The 20,630-nt window shown below is 36.5% G+C and overlaps 1 protein-coding gene across 1 annotated transcript in view; it reads right to left on the bottom strand.

Annotated features, from left to right (window-relative positions):
• The window catches only part of SV2C (synaptic vesicle glycoprotein 2C), a 113,653-nt gene that overhangs the window by 47,568 nt on the left and 45,455 nt on the right, over positions 1 to 20,630 (bottom strand). Inside the window, exon 3 of the mRNA XM_063422443.1 lies at positions 10,635 to 10,815. Coding sequence (XP_063278513.1) covers positions 10,635 to 10,815 — 181 coding nt within the window. The remainder of the gene's footprint in view (positions 1 to 10,634; positions 10,816 to 20,630) is intronic.

Below are 20,630 nucleotides of genomic sequence, written 5' to 3' on the forward strand. Positions count from 1 at the left end.
GGAGGGTAGGAACAGCTACAAATGTTATCACACCAAGCAACAATGAGAAATCACCTTACAAACTGAATACAGATTGAGAAGACTCTTTCTTTACTCCTTAGAAGAGAACCTCCTCTTCTGAGGAGCAAAGAAATTTCTTCCTACTTGCAGAAATTTTAACTTATGCTTGGTACTACAGTAATTTTCTATTATGGAACTAATATGGTATCTGGTATACTGAATAGTGCTAGCAGAAGCATAAACTTCCTCTCAAAGACTTGAGCAAGAAAAGATCAGAGTATCTCCAACCTTTTCCATCACTCTCTTGTGAGAATTTTTCAGATCCTTCAGCTGCTACTGCCATTTATGAATTAGCTTATAAAACGTTCATATTTAAAAACCTCACCACCAAATCACCCAACAGCTGCAAGGAAGACTATAATTTTTACAATTAAAAAAAATTAAGCTAGACCCATCTTCACTTGGACTCATATAAACCCTTAATTATTCAGCCTCTGAGCAGTGAAGGTGAGACCTTGTATGCCTATATGGATAGAAGAGAATGTGATTCTCCACATTTTTGTATTGTAAGTTTGAAAGCAACTGCCTCTTTGTTGCTCACCAACATTTTGTGAAATGTAGGGTAGCACACACAGAAGTGAATTTCAATAAAATTAAAAGCAGAGCTGCTACTAATTTTTCAGTAGGAAGACTTCATATTTTGTTTTAAGGGAAATGCAAATGTTATTTTTCCCCCAGGATACCGTGTTAAGTCTACTTCTGGCTATTAATTGGTATGATACAGTGGGCTGTTTGCTGTTACTGTACTTGTAAATTATACGGCTCATTGTCACTTGTAGAAAATAATTTGATACACGAAACTGTATTCTTGTCTTATGTCTGCTTGTGCAGATGAAAAGCCCATGAAAACTGTGTTGACTTGAGAAGAGCATTAATTCTAAAAATGGGAAGGAGCTTAACTTTCCTAAACACAAATTATTCAAACAGGCTGAAATTTTTGTGTCTCATCTGTTATTAATTTCTGCTATCTCTTCAGTTATCCTAACCAAAGCAGTGGATATAAACATGTTACCCACAGATAACAGAGAGAAGTCCATGCACTACTTCCTTAGGGGTTACAAAATTATGTATCTTGTCAGTATGTCCAAAAACTAAGTACTTTTTAATATCTTCACAGATAAATTGTGTGGAGTCTGAACATTTTTTTAAAGATTAAAAACCCACTGATCCAACCCCCTGGAAAGACGATCACAAGTGACATCTGTCTTCTGAATAACACATTCTGTAATGAAACACAATCTAATGCCAACACAAGGCAAAACTTCATTGGACTTGGCCTAAAATCATGAAATAAGTGCTCCCACTCAATAAGGATCAGACTTTTCAAGTAAAATAAAAAGATGTATGCCTTCAGCCTTGCTTTTCTTGTAAATATGTAGAAATACATGCAAGAGCAACACTGAAGAAACAGCAGGAACCTTTTGCTACTGCACATATTGTTTATATATGGGAGAACAGCATAAATGTCAATCAGAAGACTGATAAATATTGATCTTTTCAATTATTCTTCATCTTATGTAGTAAACTCCATCAGATGTAGGCAGAGCAAGAGAGAATGCATATTTATGCATTTATGTACACTCTCAGTTCATGTTTGTGCTGTGAAATTGTGAGAAAGGTGAAACCGAAAGGAGATTTAAGTGATGCACCTCAGGAGAGTGGGATTCAGTGAAACAAACAATAACCTAAGCTACATTTGCATTTTCTTTGTTACAAACAAAGATGATAAATGTCTGCTAATCTACCTTCAGAGCTGTGATTTGTCACAACAGATTTTGGCAACTGCACAGTGTGACAGCTGGGATGAAAACACGTCTGTGAGGCATTCAGAAACCTCTGGCTTCAGATAGAAGCTATTGTTTATTTGCAGATTCACTAGCCAAAGGGGCTTGAAATGCAAAAGCATACAAGGAACAGAAATAATTAGGACAAAAAGCGTTTACGAATACTAAATATACAAGGTAGCATGGTCTTCTTCTGAAATACCTTGTCTACTCTTCCAAACTTGAACAACATCCAGGATAAAAATAGATAGTGTCTGTGTGAGACAAATTGTCACCTTGTTATTTGCTATTTGTTAAAAAGTTATAGAGCTCAAAACTCAGTTTTAGAGATTTAGAAACAGCCCATCACTCCTTGTCCTTCCATTCAACTGCACATAACAACTCTTCTTAACAGTTTTCTGCCCCAGTACCACAAGTCTCATTGAAAAATATCTCTGTTGTTTTCCTTTCAGAACTGCCATTAAACTGGCAAAGTATAATTTGCTCTAAGGGTAAGCAAACAGATTGACCTTTTCCTTGAGAACTGCTGGATAAAGCCACAGGAAACTGCATCACCCTAAAGACTAAGCTTAGCTTATCATTGTACCCATTTTAAATATAAGTATTTCTTTGGACTATGAATAATAAGGAAGTTTTCGTGCAGGTACACAAATGGCCTGTGTGCTATTAATAGCAAGAGTCCCTGTAAAAAAGATGCACATGATAATTTACTGAACTCTACAGTAGTCAGTTCTGATGAAAGATGAATTGACAAATAAATAATTCATTCCCCGTATTTACCCAATACTATTAAAAAAAAAGTTTAATTTACATTCAAGCATATAATAGTAAAGAATTTGTCTGATATGTCAGATAAATTGCTTTCATATATGCTAATATTGGTAAGCACAAAATCACTGCTAATGAATTCTTGTGGATTTTCTACTTTTTCATCCTTCAAGTTTCTACTTGAAAGACATATACCATATTTAGTATCTGCTATAAACCACCAAACTAGGAAGAAAAGGCAGGTGAAATAACCTAGAAGCAGCTGAGAGAACTTTCACAATCACTGGCCATTGTTCTTGTGGGGGATTTCAACCTACCAGATGTCTGCTGGAAAAGCAACAGAGTAGAGAGGAACCAGTCCAGGAGGTTCCTGGAGTGTGTGGATGAGAATGCCCTGACACAGCTGGTCAGGATGTCAGCAAGGTGGGGCACTCTGCTGGACCTGTTGTTTGTGAACAGAGAAGGACTGGTGGGTGATGTTATATGATGGTTGGAGGCTCTTTGGGCCACTGTGATCACAGAATGACAGAGCATTTCATCGTGGGAGAAGGAAGGAAGGGTGGCAAGGAGAACATGTGCCTTGAACTTGTGGAGGGCAGACTTGGGCCTGTTTAGAAGCCTGGTTGAGAAAGTCCCTTGGGAGGCAGTTGTGGTGGGCAAATGAGTCCAGAAACACTGGACATTTTTCAGGAAAGAAATCCTAGAAGTCCAGGACCAGGCTGTCAGCATGTGCTGAAAGTTTGACCAGCAGGGAAAAGACCAACCTGACTGAACAGAGATCCAAACTCCAGAAAAAAAATTAGAGTTCAGGATCTATGAAAGGGTAGGCAGGCTACTCAGGAAGAGTACAGGGATGTCATGAGGTCATGCAGGGAGAAAATCAGGAGAGTCAAGGCCCAACTGGAACTTTATCTACTGCTGTAAAAAGGCAAAAAAAACCCAAAAAAACAAAAAAAACCAAACAAACAAACAAACAAAAAAAAAACCCACAAAAAAACCCCACCAACCCAAAAACCAAAAGAACACAAAAAATTCAATAAATATATTAACGACAAAGACATGCTAAAGAGACTATCCAGCCTTTCTAACATGAAGGGGGAAACACAGTGACAAAAGATGAAGAAAACATTGGGGTGTTCTCTGTCTCAATTTTTAATAGTCAGACCAGCTGTTCTCAGAGTACCCAGCCTCCTGATCTGTAAGACAGAGAAGAGGCAGAATTAAGCCCACATAATCCGAAGGGAAATGTTCAGTGACCCATTACAGCACTTATACATGCTCAAGTGTGTGGGCCTGGATTGGATCCACCCAAGGGTTCTTGGGGTGCTGGTGGAAGAGCTCACCGAGCCACTTTCCATCATTTTCCAGCAGTCCTGGCTAACTGGGGAGGTGTCAGTCGACTGGAGGCTGGGATCTATGATGCCCATCTACAAGGAGGGTCGGAAGGAGGATCTGGGAAAGGAGGCCTGACTGTGGTGTCCAGGAAGGTCATGGAGCAGATCGGCCTGTGCCATCACACACACACACACACACATCATCACATACAAGAGAACCAAGGGATCAGGCCCAGGCATCACCAGCCTGGTTTGGGAAAGGCAGGTCCTGCTTGATCTCATTCTATTATAGGGTCACCCACTTTGTGGATGAGGGAGCGATTGTATTTGTTGCCCAGCTGGACTTTAATAAAGCCTTTCACACCACTTCACAAAGCATTATCCTGGAGAAACTGGCAGCCTATGACCTGGACATTTGCACAGCTCAGTGGGTAAAAATCTACTTGGATGGCTGGGCCCAGAAAGTGGATGGAGTTACAGTGCTGTTGCCTAAGGCTCAGTACTGGGGCCAGTTCTGTTTAATGCCTTCACTGATGATCTGAATGAGGGGATTTTGTGCACTCTCAGTTAGTTCAGAGGTGACACAGGCTGGGTGGGAGTGCTGACCTGCTGGAGGGCAGGCAGGCTCTGCAGAGGGATCTGCACACGCTGGATCATGGCTGAGGCCAATGGGGTGAGGTTCAACAAGGCCCAGGGCTGGCTCCTGCCCTTGGCTCACAACAGCCCCAGGCAGGGCCACAGGCTGGGGCAGAGGGGCTGGAAAGGACCTGGGGGTGCTGTGACAGCAGCTGAACATGAGGCAGCAGTGCCCAGGGGGCCAAGAAGGCCAAGGGCATCCTGGCCTGGATCAGCAGTGGTGTGGCCAGCAGGGCCAGGGCAGGGATTGTCCCCTGTGCTGGGCACTGGTGAGGCCACAGCTCAAACCCTGTGTTTAGTTTTCCTAAACTCACTCACCACAGGAAGGTCATTTGGATGCTGGAACATGTTCAGAGAGGGCAATAAAGCTGGCAAAACATTTGGAGCAAAAGTCGTAAGAGGAGTGGCTGAAGGAACGGGGGGGTGTTTCAGCTGGAGAAAATAAGAAAACCCCTTATCACTCCCTACAACTACCTGAAAAAGCGTGTAGACAGATTGGTGTAGGCCCAATTTTCTGAAGCCTGAGAATTGCTGACTTTCCCAAGGGAGAGTTTTCAGCAGTTTCTCCTTTCTCAGGCAGTTTTGTGTAAACACTTTTTCTTCCCATAACATTTCTGGGTAAACAATATTCCTTTGTCATAACAACCTCTCTCCTAGGCTTTGTTTGTGTTACTTAAGCAATGGAGAGAGGTGTTCATCCTGTGGACCAATGGCATGTCTTGTTATCTTTGTATAAAAAGACAGAAAGGAATTGCAATAAAGGTTTGACTTTCTGATGTTTTCTACCTGCTGGAGTCAAGCATCCTTATTTTTGTGTCTAATTGTGACAGATTGGTCTCTCCTTTTCCAAGTAACAAAAAACAGAGTGAGAGGAAATAACTTCAAGCTGTGCCAGAAGAATTGCATAGTAGGAAAAATTTCTTCATGGAAAGGTTTACAAAGTATTGTAACAGACTGCTCAGGGAAGTGTGGAATGTCCATCCCTGGAGGGTTTTAAAGTATGTGTGGATGAGGTGCTTAGGAATAAGGCTTAGTGGTGGACTTGGCAGTATTAGGTTGATGGTTGACCTCAATGATTTTAAAGATCCTTTCCAACCTAAATAATTCTATGATTCCACAATATTTCTTTTGATATTTTTTCTGTCATGCAGTTTCTCTTTATTTACCCTTGTCTAGTCTTTTTTTCCCTTTTGTATAATCTTCCTTTCCTCATAAGTATACTTCTTCTTCTTCTCTTAGGGAAGGGAAGAGGAAGTTTAGGGAAGACCACTTCTCTCTGAAGTTTAGATTCATCAACCTTGATCCCCATCTGAAGCTGCAAGGACTTAATCGAAGCTATTTGTGAAGCTCAGACCTTGCCAGCTGCTTTTTTGGCTCCACTGAGAAGCATATATCCCTTTTGGCATAGTCTATCAGCTTTGAAGCCAGTCACCTGCAGAGCTATTCATTAACTCACAGTGTTAAAACACTGATAGCCCTTGGTAGGACACAGCTGGATGCTGAGGAGGAATCAGGGGCAGAAGATTACAGCCTTGTGAGAGTGAGAGAATACAAGGTGCTTCATGAAAAAGAAGTGAAACAAGTGGATGTGAAGAGGTAAAAGATAAATACGACACATTACTAAATACTGATGACATAAAATTATAAATATGACACAATACTAAATACTGATGACATAAAATGATAAAAGCTGGGTGTTGATCTGGATCTGAAGTTCCTGAAGGAGCTCCTTGTAGGCCAAACATCTTGTCCTGTTTCCACATGGTCTGTATCTCTGTTGGAAGATTTTTGCAGTTATACATGTAAATTTCTTGCATACCCTTCATGTCATAGTCTCTAAAAGGTGGATATACAACCCTAAGTGTTTCTTGCTATTAGACATAATATGCAAAACTGCTGGAAAAAGCATGTGTGGACTTATACAGGCAACCCCTCAAACCTGCAAGTTACAGGAAACTACATTCACAGTCTTGGATTTTTGCTAACTTTTGATTCCCCATGAAAACATGAAGAATTTGAGAAAATATCAGAATTGTGAATTTTGTTCTGCTACAGTGACACCAGCACTCTGTGGTAGATCCCAATAATGTAGAAGGAGTACTGCAGGAAGGTTTAGAGATTGTCTAAAGAAGGATGAAGAAAAACGTCTGAAGATAAGTCACAGATTTAATGAAGGATAGTCTAAGGCAGTCTGGAAAAGGAATGTTACCATAATATAGCCTGATAAAGACTTTTATTCACAAGGGATAACAGGCAGAGGAAAATAATAGCCTTTAGTTACATCAGTTAGCAACGTCTAACCTGTATTTCTCCATATTTCTGTGGGCCTGGAGGAGATATTTGGCCAAATTGGCAATTCTGGCAAATTGAAAGAAATCTTTGCAGTCTGGAAATAGTGTGTGCTTTTAAAATAGGACATATTCATTTAGCGATTTTTATTTTGCGCAGGAGAAAGAATAACTTTCTACCAGGAGCAAATGTATGAAGTTGTCTAAAAAATTTCTAAATTGTATTTCACCTCAAGGTGTTTCTTTCACCCAGTTTTAACTGTATGAAAACTTTGATTTATTTTAGAAGTAACATTTGGGCTGGATAAGCATGATTTTTTCCCTCAAACTGTGTAATCCCTGCACATCTCATAGACATCAAAATAAAATTTACTGGGATGAGACAAATCTGTAGTGAAGTTTTAATCACTTTATTATAAATTTAGTTGTTGTGCTTAAAAAATAAGCATCTAAAATTATCAAAAATCATTAAAAATAAAACTAATAGCTTAGATTCATGTTTTCTAGCAATTGGATAAAATTATGTAGCTGAGAATAATATTTTTCAGTGGTAGTGTTGAACAGACTGCAGCTCCAGCTTCATTCAAGTTAACAGCTCTGTTGTGAGTCATGCTCTGTATCAGAGAAATTTTCCTTTGACATTTTCAGACAGATACAACAAGGTGCTTTTTGATGATAAATATTTGCACCTTTTCAGATCTTTTCATTTTGTAGGAAACCATGTCTAAAACCCTGCTAGATCTTTTTCAGGCTTTTGAATTCAATTTCCATTTGAGTTTTAATTTTCAATTGATCAATGGAAGAATCACAGTTCTGATATTATTTTCTGGAAAGGGAAATGATTTTGCAGACTTTCCAACATTTCTTCATTCTTTTTTCTAGCTTAAGTTTACCTTTCAGAATTTTGTATGTCTCAATACTCTTTATGCAGCAGTATCTTGATATTATTTTCACTGGTTTGCATTCAAAATCTCTTATCTTTCCTGCAGAAGTTTTACTAGTCTCAGGGTTTTTTCAGATTAAAAATGGGATGGAAATGTAGCTGAAGGGGTATTTTTTCTCCTGAACATTTTATTTCTATAAACACATTTTCACTGCAAGTGATTAAGAGAAGAATATATTTTATAGTATTTTATAATAGATAAAATCTTCTATGAGATTCTGGTGATATTTTTCATGTCTCTTAATATTTTTATTATTATTATGATCTAGAAGATAACGGAGCAGTTTAAACTCTATATTCCTAAATGGTTTTATATAATTTGAGTACTTCTTAATATTTCAGTGCTCTTTAATTAAAAGAAATTGTCCAGATAACGCTCTGCCACTTCAGAAAACTCCTACTCCTCTCCAGTCTGAGTAACAATAGTATTTTGCCTTTAAAATGTATCATTCAGTTTTTTCCTCGAAAGAAATCGTTCCATTTCCTTAGTTGGGCTCTTGGAATCCCACAAAATTACTGGAACAAAGCATCCTCCCTTGAAAACAGGGGTACACTGGAATGTCATCAAGAGGACTAGTGAAAATGTGAGAGAGAGACCTGGTTACCTGGATATGCAGAAGGCTGAGGCAATCAACAACTTTTTTTTCCCCTCAGCCTTCATCACTAAGAGCTCCACTCACACCAGCTGCAATGGCAAGACAGGGGAGCTGGAAGAATGGCAACGTCCCACTTTAGGAGAAGATTTAGAACATCTAAGTAGCCTGGAGGCACACAGGCTGATGGGACCTGATAAGATACATCTGTGGGTCCTGATGGAATTGGAAGACAAAGTTTCTAAGCCACTATCCTCCGTATCTGCGAAATTATGGCAATTTGGTGAAGTGCCCATTGACTGGAAAAGGGGAAACACCCATCAAGATGAGCTTTTCCTCATCTGGAGGGTCTGAGAAACAGATGACTTTCTAGAAACCTCATGGCTTTCACACTGCTACCCTGATACCATCTGAAGGGGATTATTTGGGGAAAAATCCAGTCTTTGAAGAAAACAGCAAATATGAGCCAGCCATGAGCCTCTTCCTACAGTAGTTGCTGTGAGGAATGACTCTGCAGTTCATGCTGTCTTTTTTGTTGTTGTTGTTTGATTGGTTTGGAGTGTGTTTTGTTTTGGAGGGTCCATTTAAAATATAGTACATGGTGACAAATTATCTATGATCTATTCATGTAGCTCTCAAAGATGAGGTAGGAGGACTTTGAACAGAGTGGGGAAAGTATAGGATCCAGATATGAAGGGCCTGCTCCTTCAAGGAAGATTAATCATAATTAAGCTGGGTATGCCAGAGAACATGGTTCCCAGTTAAGGACATGCATGTATCAGAAGGAAAGCTACTGTCACTGACTCTTACTGTAAAAGCTCCTGGACAGGTGAGAAGGAAATGGTGCAGGAAAGTTTCTCATAGGGCATCATAAGTACATATTTTGCAGTATCCCCAAAAAGGGACAATTTAGGTTAAAGTCCAACCTGTCTGCCAAAAAACAAAAAACCTTTGTAGCATAAGGGTCCAGAGCTGCCCCAGGGAATAAGCCAGGCTAAGCAGTAATACAATAAGCTTCTCAACTTTGCCAGGATCTCAGAAGAGTGAAAGTGTCATGAAACATGATCTATAGTGTTTCTCCATGGAGTGAAAAAAAATAGCGCCTGGAACTGATGTTGACTTATGATATGGGATTTTGGGGTTTATAGGAATTAGAATATTGCCATTTCCCCTTGTTGTCTTATAAAGTCCCATCTAACATTCTCGTGACAGACTAAGGAGATTCTTCTAGCTAGAGGACTCCTCATATTTTTCTCTCTCCTCTTGTCCTTCCATTCCTCTTCCTAAATCTGTTTAAAACTACTGAATGCTAGGGTAGTTTCTTTTCAGTATTCATGTCAAGCCCTAGCCTACTTCAGACCAGTTCAAAGGATTTCCCAAAACATAAATATCACACAACTTCATTGCTGAACCATGGCTATGTAAACAGAAAGGAAACAAACCATAAAAACAGTGGAGTTCATGTGCATGACTTCACAGTACAATTGCTGTGCTCTCACCAGATCCTGTCTATTCAGCATACTAAAGACTGACAGTGGTCTGAACTGGAACTGTAATTAGGAGTCTTAATCTGCATCAAGTAATGACCAGAAGTGTTAAACTAAGCAGTCTACAGAACAGAGCTTTTGTCATTGAAGGGTGCAGTAAAGGTAGAGGCTTTCCCATAATAATTTACTTATGTATCTCCATTGCTGCCCATAAATTTTAAATGTATAAATTTAATCACTGAGAAGGTATTTAAATGAACAGCAAAGAAAACACAGGTCCATAAACACCATTCATCCAGAGAGAACTGTAACATTTGGTGCAGTTTAACACCCCATTTTGAATTTGACTATCTTGATGCAACGGTATTATAAACAATATTGTACACATAAAGACATTAGAAACTTTACAAATATTATCAAAATCCTAGCATACACCTGTGAGTAGAGTGTTATGTTGCTGACTGAACAAGATGGAGTACATAAAGAAGCTGAGACATAAAAGAATGAAGCAAGTTGATCAAGTTTTCAACACAATTCTTTTGCAATATAAGATCAAATTCAATCCCACAGTTTTCAGTCTGTGTATTTCCCCCAAAATTATTCTTCCCCTTTAGGTTTTTATTCAAGAGTGTAGTAGCTACCTTGCTTAATTCTCTCACTGCTGATACAGGCTGTATTTCTACTAAATAATATGCTTTTGCAAATAGAAATGTGAAAATGAACAAAACCAGAGGAGCTTACCCAAATCCAGAAAACAAGCGACAGAAGAGGAAGAAGCCATAGCCCTGGACAAAGGATGAAAGGAAGGCAAAGAATCCATTGACAGACATGCATATCAGGAGTGATTGTCTCCTTCCCACCTTGTCTGCCAAGCCTCCCCAGAAGAATGCCCCCACCATCATCCCAAGGTACACTATGCTACCTGTAACACACAAAAATACAAAAAGAGATGTTTTGTGAGCCTTATAATTAACCACAGTTGACCACACCAAAATCATTTAACCTTCTGTATTTATAAAAAGAATAGTATACAGATGATTTTAGTGATTCAGTGATTTCTCACTGAATAGAAATTATATGCACAGTTTTGCAAATGTATCTAGAGAAAACAGACTTCCTACTGTCTTTGTCATCTGTTACCAGACACACTTAATAGAAATATTAAACTGAAGCTTAATGTAAATATTAAACAAGGTCCCTCTAGCTAAAAAAATAAACATACAGGTGAATAAGTCTGAATAGGAGGAGAAAATGCCACTATTTTTCAGAATTAAAATGAATTCATGCTAAATATTGCAAAAAATTTATTACTTCCCCTAAAGATACAATTTGTCTGAATGTCTCTAGAATATAACCACTCCTGCAGGGGATTAAACACTGGGATCACAGGAAGTAATATGTGCTAAATCTAAAGAAAGTTGATTATAAAACAATTTCCACCTGAGATCTACAGAATCAAAGACATTCATCTTGACTGGGTTTTTTTCTCCCTCCTATATAAGTGTATTTCTGTATTTAAAAAGGTAATGGTAATGCTTTGAAAGGTCCTTTCAAAGCAAAAGAACTGTAATGTTCTTGACTTGTTGTTTTGTGGTTTTTTTGTTGTGTTCCTCCCTCCCAATAATTTTGAACAGACACATTACAGTTTATCTACATTCATTAAAATGACATAGCAAAAAATAATATTGGGGTGATTTTTTTAAATATAAATTGTGTTTCCCACATGTACTTTCTTGCAGAAAGATAAATTAAAATATTTAACATTTTGACTGTTCACATCTTAAAATATTGTGCATAATTTCCTTTCCAAACACCCTATGGAGCATTTGACAAAGATGTACAACACATTGAGCAGCCTGCCAGAAGGAAAAAGTAATTCCTAAGTTTTTTGACAGAACCATTAATATTGTATTTTGTTTGATACATGGAATTCTTTTTCCATCTAGTTTCTTGTTGAACTTCCCTAGTTAGGTTTTATATATCCTGCATATTGCTACCATCTTCTACACCTCCTTCAGAGCACAAATTAATTACAAAGGTGCTGGAGGTAATTGAAATACTAGAAATCCTTGTTATGTGTCTTTTTGATTAGTCTCAAGGATGGACAAAATCTCCAGCATCTCTGCTGGACTCTGGTTGCTTTGAAATTCTGGCCTCCAAAAGAATCACCTCTGCCCTGCAGAAGGTAGTTAGATGGTAAAGGAAGCTGAAAAAAATCTGTTTAAATGACTGGGCTTGGTTAAATACATATCAGTGTAGAGTTTACTCATCAGAATTTCCATTCCTGGGATTACAGACGATAACACCTGAAGTCCTGACATCTGCAGGATTTTATACAGCCTGAATTGTCCCTGTTTCCTCTCATGTTTCATAAAAGTAGTTTCCATTTCTGTTTCCTTATGAGACATGACTTAAAACGAGGATATTTTTAGAACAGGATACAGATTGTGTTAAATGTATATTAAATGTATATTAAGATTATAGAATCAGAATCATAAAATGATTTTGGCTGGAAGAGACCTTAAAGGCCACCTTAAATTCCAATCCCCTGCCACGGGTAGGGGCATCTTCCACCAAATCAGATGTCTCAGAGCCACATCTAATCTCAGGACAAGATAACAAATCCAATGCTGCTCATCACAGGAGAATTGCTAACAAACTCCATAAGAATAACAGTTAAGTGTCTTCTAAAATAACTTTTGTCAATGGATATTTTTCTAGATATTGCAGGTTTCTTGGACTTTCATCAAAGAATACTGATGATAATGTGGGTAAATCCAGAATTTGCAGAATTAATAAGACATCTTTGTTTACTTTGTTTAGTCCAGAAAGGACACAAACATTACAATACTCTTTTTCAGTTTAGAGGTGTTCAGGAGAAGCCATTAATTGGATTGCTTTTTCATCCTGATCAGAAATTTTATTCCACTAGTTGAGATTTTCCTGTAAATGCACGTGGCTAATGTATTTCCTGGTCCTAAAGAGACAAAGATTGGTGTGTAACTTAGCATATTCATTCAACTGCTTTAGGATCTGTCCTGTGGTGAAAGTTATTGTAGCATGCTGCAGGTGGGTTGGTGCTCATAAGCAGTTTGGAAACTCCATCCAACAGATCTTGCTCGCCAATAGTATGGAAAGAATGTAACAAAGAGAGTCAAATAGCTGCATTGCCAGCAGACAGATTTCAACAAGGGAAAAAATAGTTAATTTTCATTTGTGCGGTGAAATTCATTATGTTCTTTTCTGTACAAGTATTACTGGTCTTTCCCAGTCAACGCTCTAATACAAGAAATAGGGAAGGCAAATTAAATAGCCTTTTATTTCTTTATAGAGATAACTTTGAAATATTTCTATGCAAATAATCCTGATTTTACCAATTTACATTCCTTGCGATGCACAAAAATTATCAAAACACTTTGAACGATGAAAGAAAAATATTTTCAAGGTTTGAATTTAAAAACATTAACCTTTCTTTTAGCTGGCAAATCCTTTGGTCGTTGTACTGTGTTCTGGACTCTTACACTGATGTAATTCTCCTAAAGAGCATTCAAAAGATGCTGCTAAAAATAATATTCTCATCCTGTCAATAAACTGCTATAAATAAACTGCTCTCTGAGCTGCAGCATTATGTTATTCTTTCCCATTATATTAACTTCCAATTTTTTTCCTGATTGACTTGTAGTCTTTGCACAAACCCTCTCCTTGACCAAAGATCTGTAACACTTCCATCCTGAACCTAATGCAGCTACAAAAAATACATGTTTCCGTGCGTTTTCCTGTCATACTTGTATTTTGTATTTTCTGTTTCTCTTTATTGTAAGAGAATCACAGAATCATAGAATGGTTTGGGTTGGAAGGGACCTTAAAGGCCATCTATTTCCAATCCCTGCCATAGGCAGGGATACTCCTCACTAGACCAGAATTTTCAGATTCCCATCCACCCCGGCCTTGAAAATTTCCAGGGATGGTGCATTCTCAGCTTCTCTGTACAATCTGTTCCAATGCCTGACTATCTTCATAATGATAAGCTTCTTCCTTATCTAAACCTGCTGGATTCTGAACATTCTCCAGATTCTGGGCATCTCATGTTGACACTGGCATCAAAAGGTTAGAAGTGGGATAGATGGAAGTTCTCTTCACTGTAAACTTCAGTTTAATCCCTTCCTGCATCATGTAAAGGAAGTGCTCTTCCTCTCAACTTCCATTTTTTCATTAGATCATTTTGCCCTGCAGCGATATTCACAATAATTCATAAAAGTGACAAATGGCAAAAGAGAACTTTATGTAAAACAGCTGAACAATCACCCAACAATGCAAGTAACCAATGAGATACGATGATCATTTTATTGTCATCAGATTATCACGAGCATTTCCTTTCCAACCTTTGTAGCTCTTGTTTATTACATTATGCCACTGGTCAGAACATAAATCTCTTGTGGATAACACTAAATTTTTTGCACATCTTTCATAATTCACACATTAAATTTAGCAGAAATTCCTATATGTAAAAATTAAATACCATGTTGTTGGTCAGCCCTTGTTCCCTTTTCTCATTGCCTTAAAGACTGATCACCAAAACAATACTTATATGGATGTACATTTCTGTATATAAATGTCAACTAGCATGTGATGCTGAGGGTGGTACTCCCTTTTTGAACAGCTAATACCAGTCACAAGACGGGCTACTTTTCCTTTTCTTTTTAGTACAGCACATTCATGCCTCTAAAGAAATCAGCTAATACAGTGGAAGGAACACACTGGTTTGACATCCAGTCCGATCTTAGAACAGGTTTTTAAATATTTTAAAATACAAAGACTTCAGTGATATCTGTATCGTATTTCTTGGATTTTCCCCACAAGGTAACATGTCATCTAAAACTCTGTCAATTTATGGAAAAGCACTTAGAAGAGGCAAATGGCAGCTGAAAAGAAACATGCTAGAATAAATAATCTCTTTTGTTGTTCTTTTGACAAGTTTTAACAAACCTGTGTTTTCTTTCCACGGTAGAAATCTTGTATACTTCAATGATTTTCACCCACAGCACAAATGCACAAATTACACACTTATATCCTCTTCAGACAAGGGAATTTGAGTCTGGAATTGTTTTATACTATGCACACACGTTGGCTACCAGGTGACTGGATATTTTTTAAATGGATGTGCACACAGCATCTTCCAGACTGCTAGGAAGAGTTTAGCCTTACAAAGCAACCGGCCAAGTACTCCCTCAGTATCCAAATGCAAGTTATGGACAATTTAAACAAGGACATAACACATTCAAGTCACTTCAGTTAAGCAGTATTTTACCTCTTGTGTAGCCATAACTTTATTACTTGCTGATATCTGTTGTTATTCATAGCCTGGTATCTAAATGACTGACAAAACCTTCTGAGAAATCAGTTTGTAAGTATATTTAATCAGGAAAAATACAGTAATGGAATTTGCAGTAGAGAGAAGAGAGGCTATGGGACTCTCTGGTTAACTTTTTGCATCGATACACCTATTATAAATTAGTTATAAAACTAGCATGTAGTTGTTTTTTTTCTGTTATGTTGGTTGGGTAATTTGTCTGAATGAGGAATGAGGAATATATTTCATACAGCCAGAAAAAGCACTCATGTTATTAAAAAAAATAAGATAAAATTAAAATACTATTTATATTTTGCAAAAAGCAATTATAAATGTGATGCTAAGGCAATTCCATAAGAAGCAAAACAATTTTTAAAGAATTATAATGTGTTCAGTGTTTTGCTTACTTGTATTAGGATCTTCCCATATGCTATTGTTTAGAATATAATTCATAATGAAGTACTACAATGCCTGTAAGTAATACAATGAATATAAGAATAAAAATATACAGATGCATCTTTGTTTTAACCCTGATAATACAGTATATTTGGAGTTTAAAGATTATAATCTTTCAGACCTGTATTTAATTATAATCTGTTAATAGTTTCTTTGATCAGAAAATACTTGGAAAATAGTAACAAACCATGCAGCAACTGTTGAGCATAACCTCTAATTAAATGTTTGCAATGGGAGGTAATTAAGGTGAACACTACTCTGTTAAGATAACAAATATAAGAAAGCTGTAATAACTCCAGAATTGACAAAAAACCTCAAACTTTTTACAGCCTCTGTCTTTGGATGTCTAAAACCTATGTATTCAGTATATTTGATCTTCACTTTTTATTTTTAATATTATGCCATTCATCCCCTCAGATGTAGCACGGCTGCAATATTCATGCATAAGGAACTGCCACAAACTAATATTTCTCTGTAATTATTTCTTCTTTTTTCTAAATGGTTCTTGCTGTGGTGAAACAACAAGCTCTATATACACACAATGGTAAAATTTTAATGTGTGGATCTAAGTGGTTAAAGTAAAACACAACATGTTCTGCCATCTGGAAAAGCTGAGAGGTACTGTTCTCCAACAAACATGTGAGGTAAACACCATATTAACTAAAACTGAACTTTTGCATGAGTCTTTCCAAGTTCAAGACTTCTCAAGCCTGGGATTTCCTTCATCTAAATGCCAGCTGTTTCTCACAGTAATCATTTTGTGTCTTAACTTCAGATGTTAAATGACTTCTGTTACCTAATAATATGCAATATATGCAAATCCCCCAAATGCCACAGCATGTCAGGCTCTTTCTTTATTACTACTTTTCAGTCTAATCCACTCCTCCTGCCTTCCCTTTCAAGACAACTGCAGACAGGCTTCGATATGAAATTTCATACTCTTTAGTGCAGATGCTTAATTACACACTTGTTTTGAAGCTTTTTGCTCTTTGGCTTATAATACATTTACAAACAGTCAAGTTTCACGTGTATTATAGGAATTATTTTTAGAGACCAGGGCAATAGGGTTTATCTGTCTAAATATATGAAAGATATAAAGCCATTTTAAAATGAATGCTGAAGCTCCCTAGTCTCAATATATAACTTTTACAGCACCTGTCACATTGCAGTGATTCTTGGGCCTTCAAGAAGGAGACCTGCAGCTCAATAACCTCTGTGCTTAGTTCTTTAATAGTAATAATTCCAAAGTGACAAGCCTTTGCATGACAGACCATTTTGCTTTTGCATATTTTTTTAGCTGCTTAGTTCACAACACATTCTAGATATGCTTCACAGTCAGTAAAAAAGGACAACTTTATCTCCAAAATAACTAAAGAAAGATATAAATTCAAAAAAAGGAAAAGACTAAATTCTGGTGAGACCACTGAAGAAAGAAAATACAACCTCATTTCAAACTCGTTGAGCGATACGGAAACATTAGTGTTTTCATGAAAGGAAAAAAAGCTAAAAAATATTATTTCAATCCAAAACAATTTTTAAAAATCATTTATTTATTTCTAAAGTTCTGTTTCTTTAGTATTTACATAAGAAAACAACTCAGGAAAATCTTCTGATGAACAAGCTGCAAAAAATCTTATACATCTTATACAATTAATAGCTCACTGCAGTAAGTTTAAAACATTAAAAGAAATAGCCACTCTGCTCCATCAGTAGGAAAAAGTCCCAAACAAACAAAGACTTGTACAAAAAAACCCCCACCAAACCCAAGCACCACTTTGAAATATGCCTACATCTGATGACATTCAGTCAAATACCAACCCAGAAATTCTATATCAATAAAAATCAAATGAACTCTATCCAGCATTCACACAAAATGATCCTGTTCTCAAACAATACTGATAAGCTGCAATACAGGATCTCAACCATGAAAATCAAGAAAATGGAACTTAAAGCAAAACCAACAAAAATATCATACTCAGCTGACCAGCATAGACCAGAAAAGAGGAAGTAACTCAACAGTTCTTCATGCAAACCTCTTTATGAACTTTGGGATGATGAGAAAAAACATTATCAGTGGCACAAACAATTAAAAAAATACAGATTTGTAGTATTGTGACAGACATACTATAATCTGATGAATGATTAGTAAAAGAAAAATTATTGTGAGGTAGCCTAGTACTACAGTTCTAAAGAGAAGTCTCACAAATACAAAACAAAATATACAACCTAAAAAATTACAAAACATTAAATGGAAAAAAGAACACAAATCTGGAGGTTTCTTCCATATTTTTCCCTTTTTAAAAGAATCAAGTCCAAATATTCCAGACAACTCAAAAAGGGAAATAGATATAGAAGCCAATATACACCCTCCAATATTGTTGAAAAACAACTGAAACTACGTGGCTAGGACTTCTGGCATATTTTAAAAGCAGAAAGAATGTAATGCAAGACAAAATTTGGTGATATGTAATTTTATGTTGCCAAAAGTTTAGATTCACAAATACCTACAATTTATTTGTCTCAATTTAACATTGATACTTAAGTAAAAATCACGTCATGGCATGGCTACACAAACTGATCAGCTTGCTCTTCCAAAGGTCAAAAGGCCTAAGATGAGCCAAGACTTTTTTTCTTGGAAGGAAAGGAGAAGTTAGAACTGTTCTATCCTCTCCATTAAATAAAGAAAAAAAAAAATAAAACAAAGCAAAAACAACCCAAGAAAAAGAAAAAGAAAAAGAAAAAGAAAAAGAAAAAGAAAAAGAAAAAGAAAAAGAAAAAGAAAAAGAAAAAGAAAAAGAAAAAGAAAAAGAAAAAGAAAAAGAAAAAGAAAAAGAAAAAGAAAAAGAAAAAGAAAAAGAAAAAGAAAAAGAAAAAGAAAAAGAAAAACAACAACCAACCCGAAAACAACCAAAACAAAAGAAGACCACTTCTTTTTTTCCCCAGGAACACAAAAATTTTCATGTCTCAGGAATCTACTCCATATAGATCCATCCTGTGGGAAATCACAAAGATGAAAACTCATTGCTGGAAATGTTTGATCAAAACTCTTCTAGTCCTATAACAGAAATACTGTCCATGTAAAAATCAATGACTCCCCAACAATCATTCACACAAATTTTATTCAGTTATAAATTAGGGTGGGTTTTTTTTGTTTCCTCTGGCATCCTCATATTATATTTTCGTATTTATATGCCTAATATGCCTAATATGCTTAATTTTGATTAGTTTCCTGTACCTCAGTTGTAAGATTTACAATCTGCACTGCTTGTGGCATAAGGCTCAATTTAATTCCATCATGAAGCATTTTGCTGGCATATTTCTCCTCTTTGGGCTAATGAGATTAGTTTTATTTAAAATATTTTGTGCAGACCAAATTGGTATAGCTCTACACCTTTGCATTATCAGTTCATTTTGAAAAACATGATATTGTCTTGCTCTACATTTCTGTATGCTATTCACTTTCCTTATAGTGACATTCACCTTACAATATATCTAAAATTTACTCCAGCAGGTGTGCTAATACTTCTTTTTTTTTTAACTAATGAAATAATACTCAGTTTTGGAGTATTATTTCATTAGCAACACACATTCTTGTGTACTCAGATATTATTAATTGAAACACTGTAGTGACAAAAGGAATAAATGCTTCTGCTTATCCTCATATCCAAATTAGATAAATTAATAATGTCATAGAAGAAGATCAGTAGCTGCAGAGAATGTGACAGGTAATAGATTACTTGCTAGGATGAGGAATTTTCTTCACAGCTGCATTTTCTGATAAGGCAGCAGTACATTGTCATCATCACTTCTACTTTTAAAATGCTATCGTGCCAATAACTTAAATCTTTTTAAAAAGTATTATCTCCTACCAGATGCTAGCATAATTTTTATTTATTCCATAATAGATTTACCAGAATAAAAAATTGATCATAGTTATTCCAATTCTTCATTGGAATAATTTATAAACTGGATACTCATAGTCACTATTTCAGCAAAAAGCAGCACACTGCTATTTCATACAGACATTACTTGACTAGATAAATCAACAATTTATCAACAATCAGCTTTTAAAGTACTATTTCTTTGCTACTTCCAACACGAATAGTCAATCAGCATTCAAATTTAACAACATGGAACTGTGAAAAACAACCAATACATGGTCTTTTTCTTCCCATATAAACAATATTTTACAAGATGGTAGCTACCAATGTGCAATATATAGAGCACAGACATTAACATAAGCTCAGGTAATCCCAGGTGATGACATGAAGCTGTTGACAGATTCCCAAGGTGCTATCACTGAACATATTATTTTCACATTATCTTTTCCTTTGATCCAACAATTCCCTCTGGCACTAGAAAGAAAATCCTTACAGACAAGCTTTGGATAAAACACACCTAGTTAAGCTGTCCTAGCCCGCCTAATTCCTGTTTTATCCCACTGCAACTGTGGAAATTCCTCTGGATTTTTCTGCTCTCAGATTTAGATGCTAAATTCAATGCACTCTTTGTCCACCTCTGAATTGGCCCTGTCATGGTAGAAATTGCTGTGACTTTGCAATTTGAAATGCATTTCCTTGGCAGTCCTGAGAATCAGAATGATTATAAATGCTGCATATGCTTGAACGCTGCATAGCACTGTGCAATGAGCTAGGATTAATTAAATTTCAAAGCCAAAAGATATATTTCACTAAAGCTTTAAATTGCCCATGCAGTCATCTACACTAATCATCTCATTTCATATCAAAACTGTTCATTTTGGCCACATGTTTTATTACCTGAATATTAACATCTTATTCAACTAGTCCTGCTTCTGACTCTAAACAAAGCACAGCCCATGAATACCACTAACTTTTAATTAGTGTTGATTTTAAACAAAAATTCCTAAGCATATAAACCTACATTAATAACAGACACATCCAATGCAGTAA

The sequence above is a fragment of the Prinia subflava genome, chromosome Z, assembly GCF_021018805.1.
Source record: "Prinia subflava isolate CZ2003 ecotype Zambia chromosome Z, Cam_Psub_1.2, whole genome shotgun sequence".
NCBI lineage: Eukaryota > Metazoa > Chordata > Aves > Passeriformes > Cisticolidae > Prinia > Prinia subflava.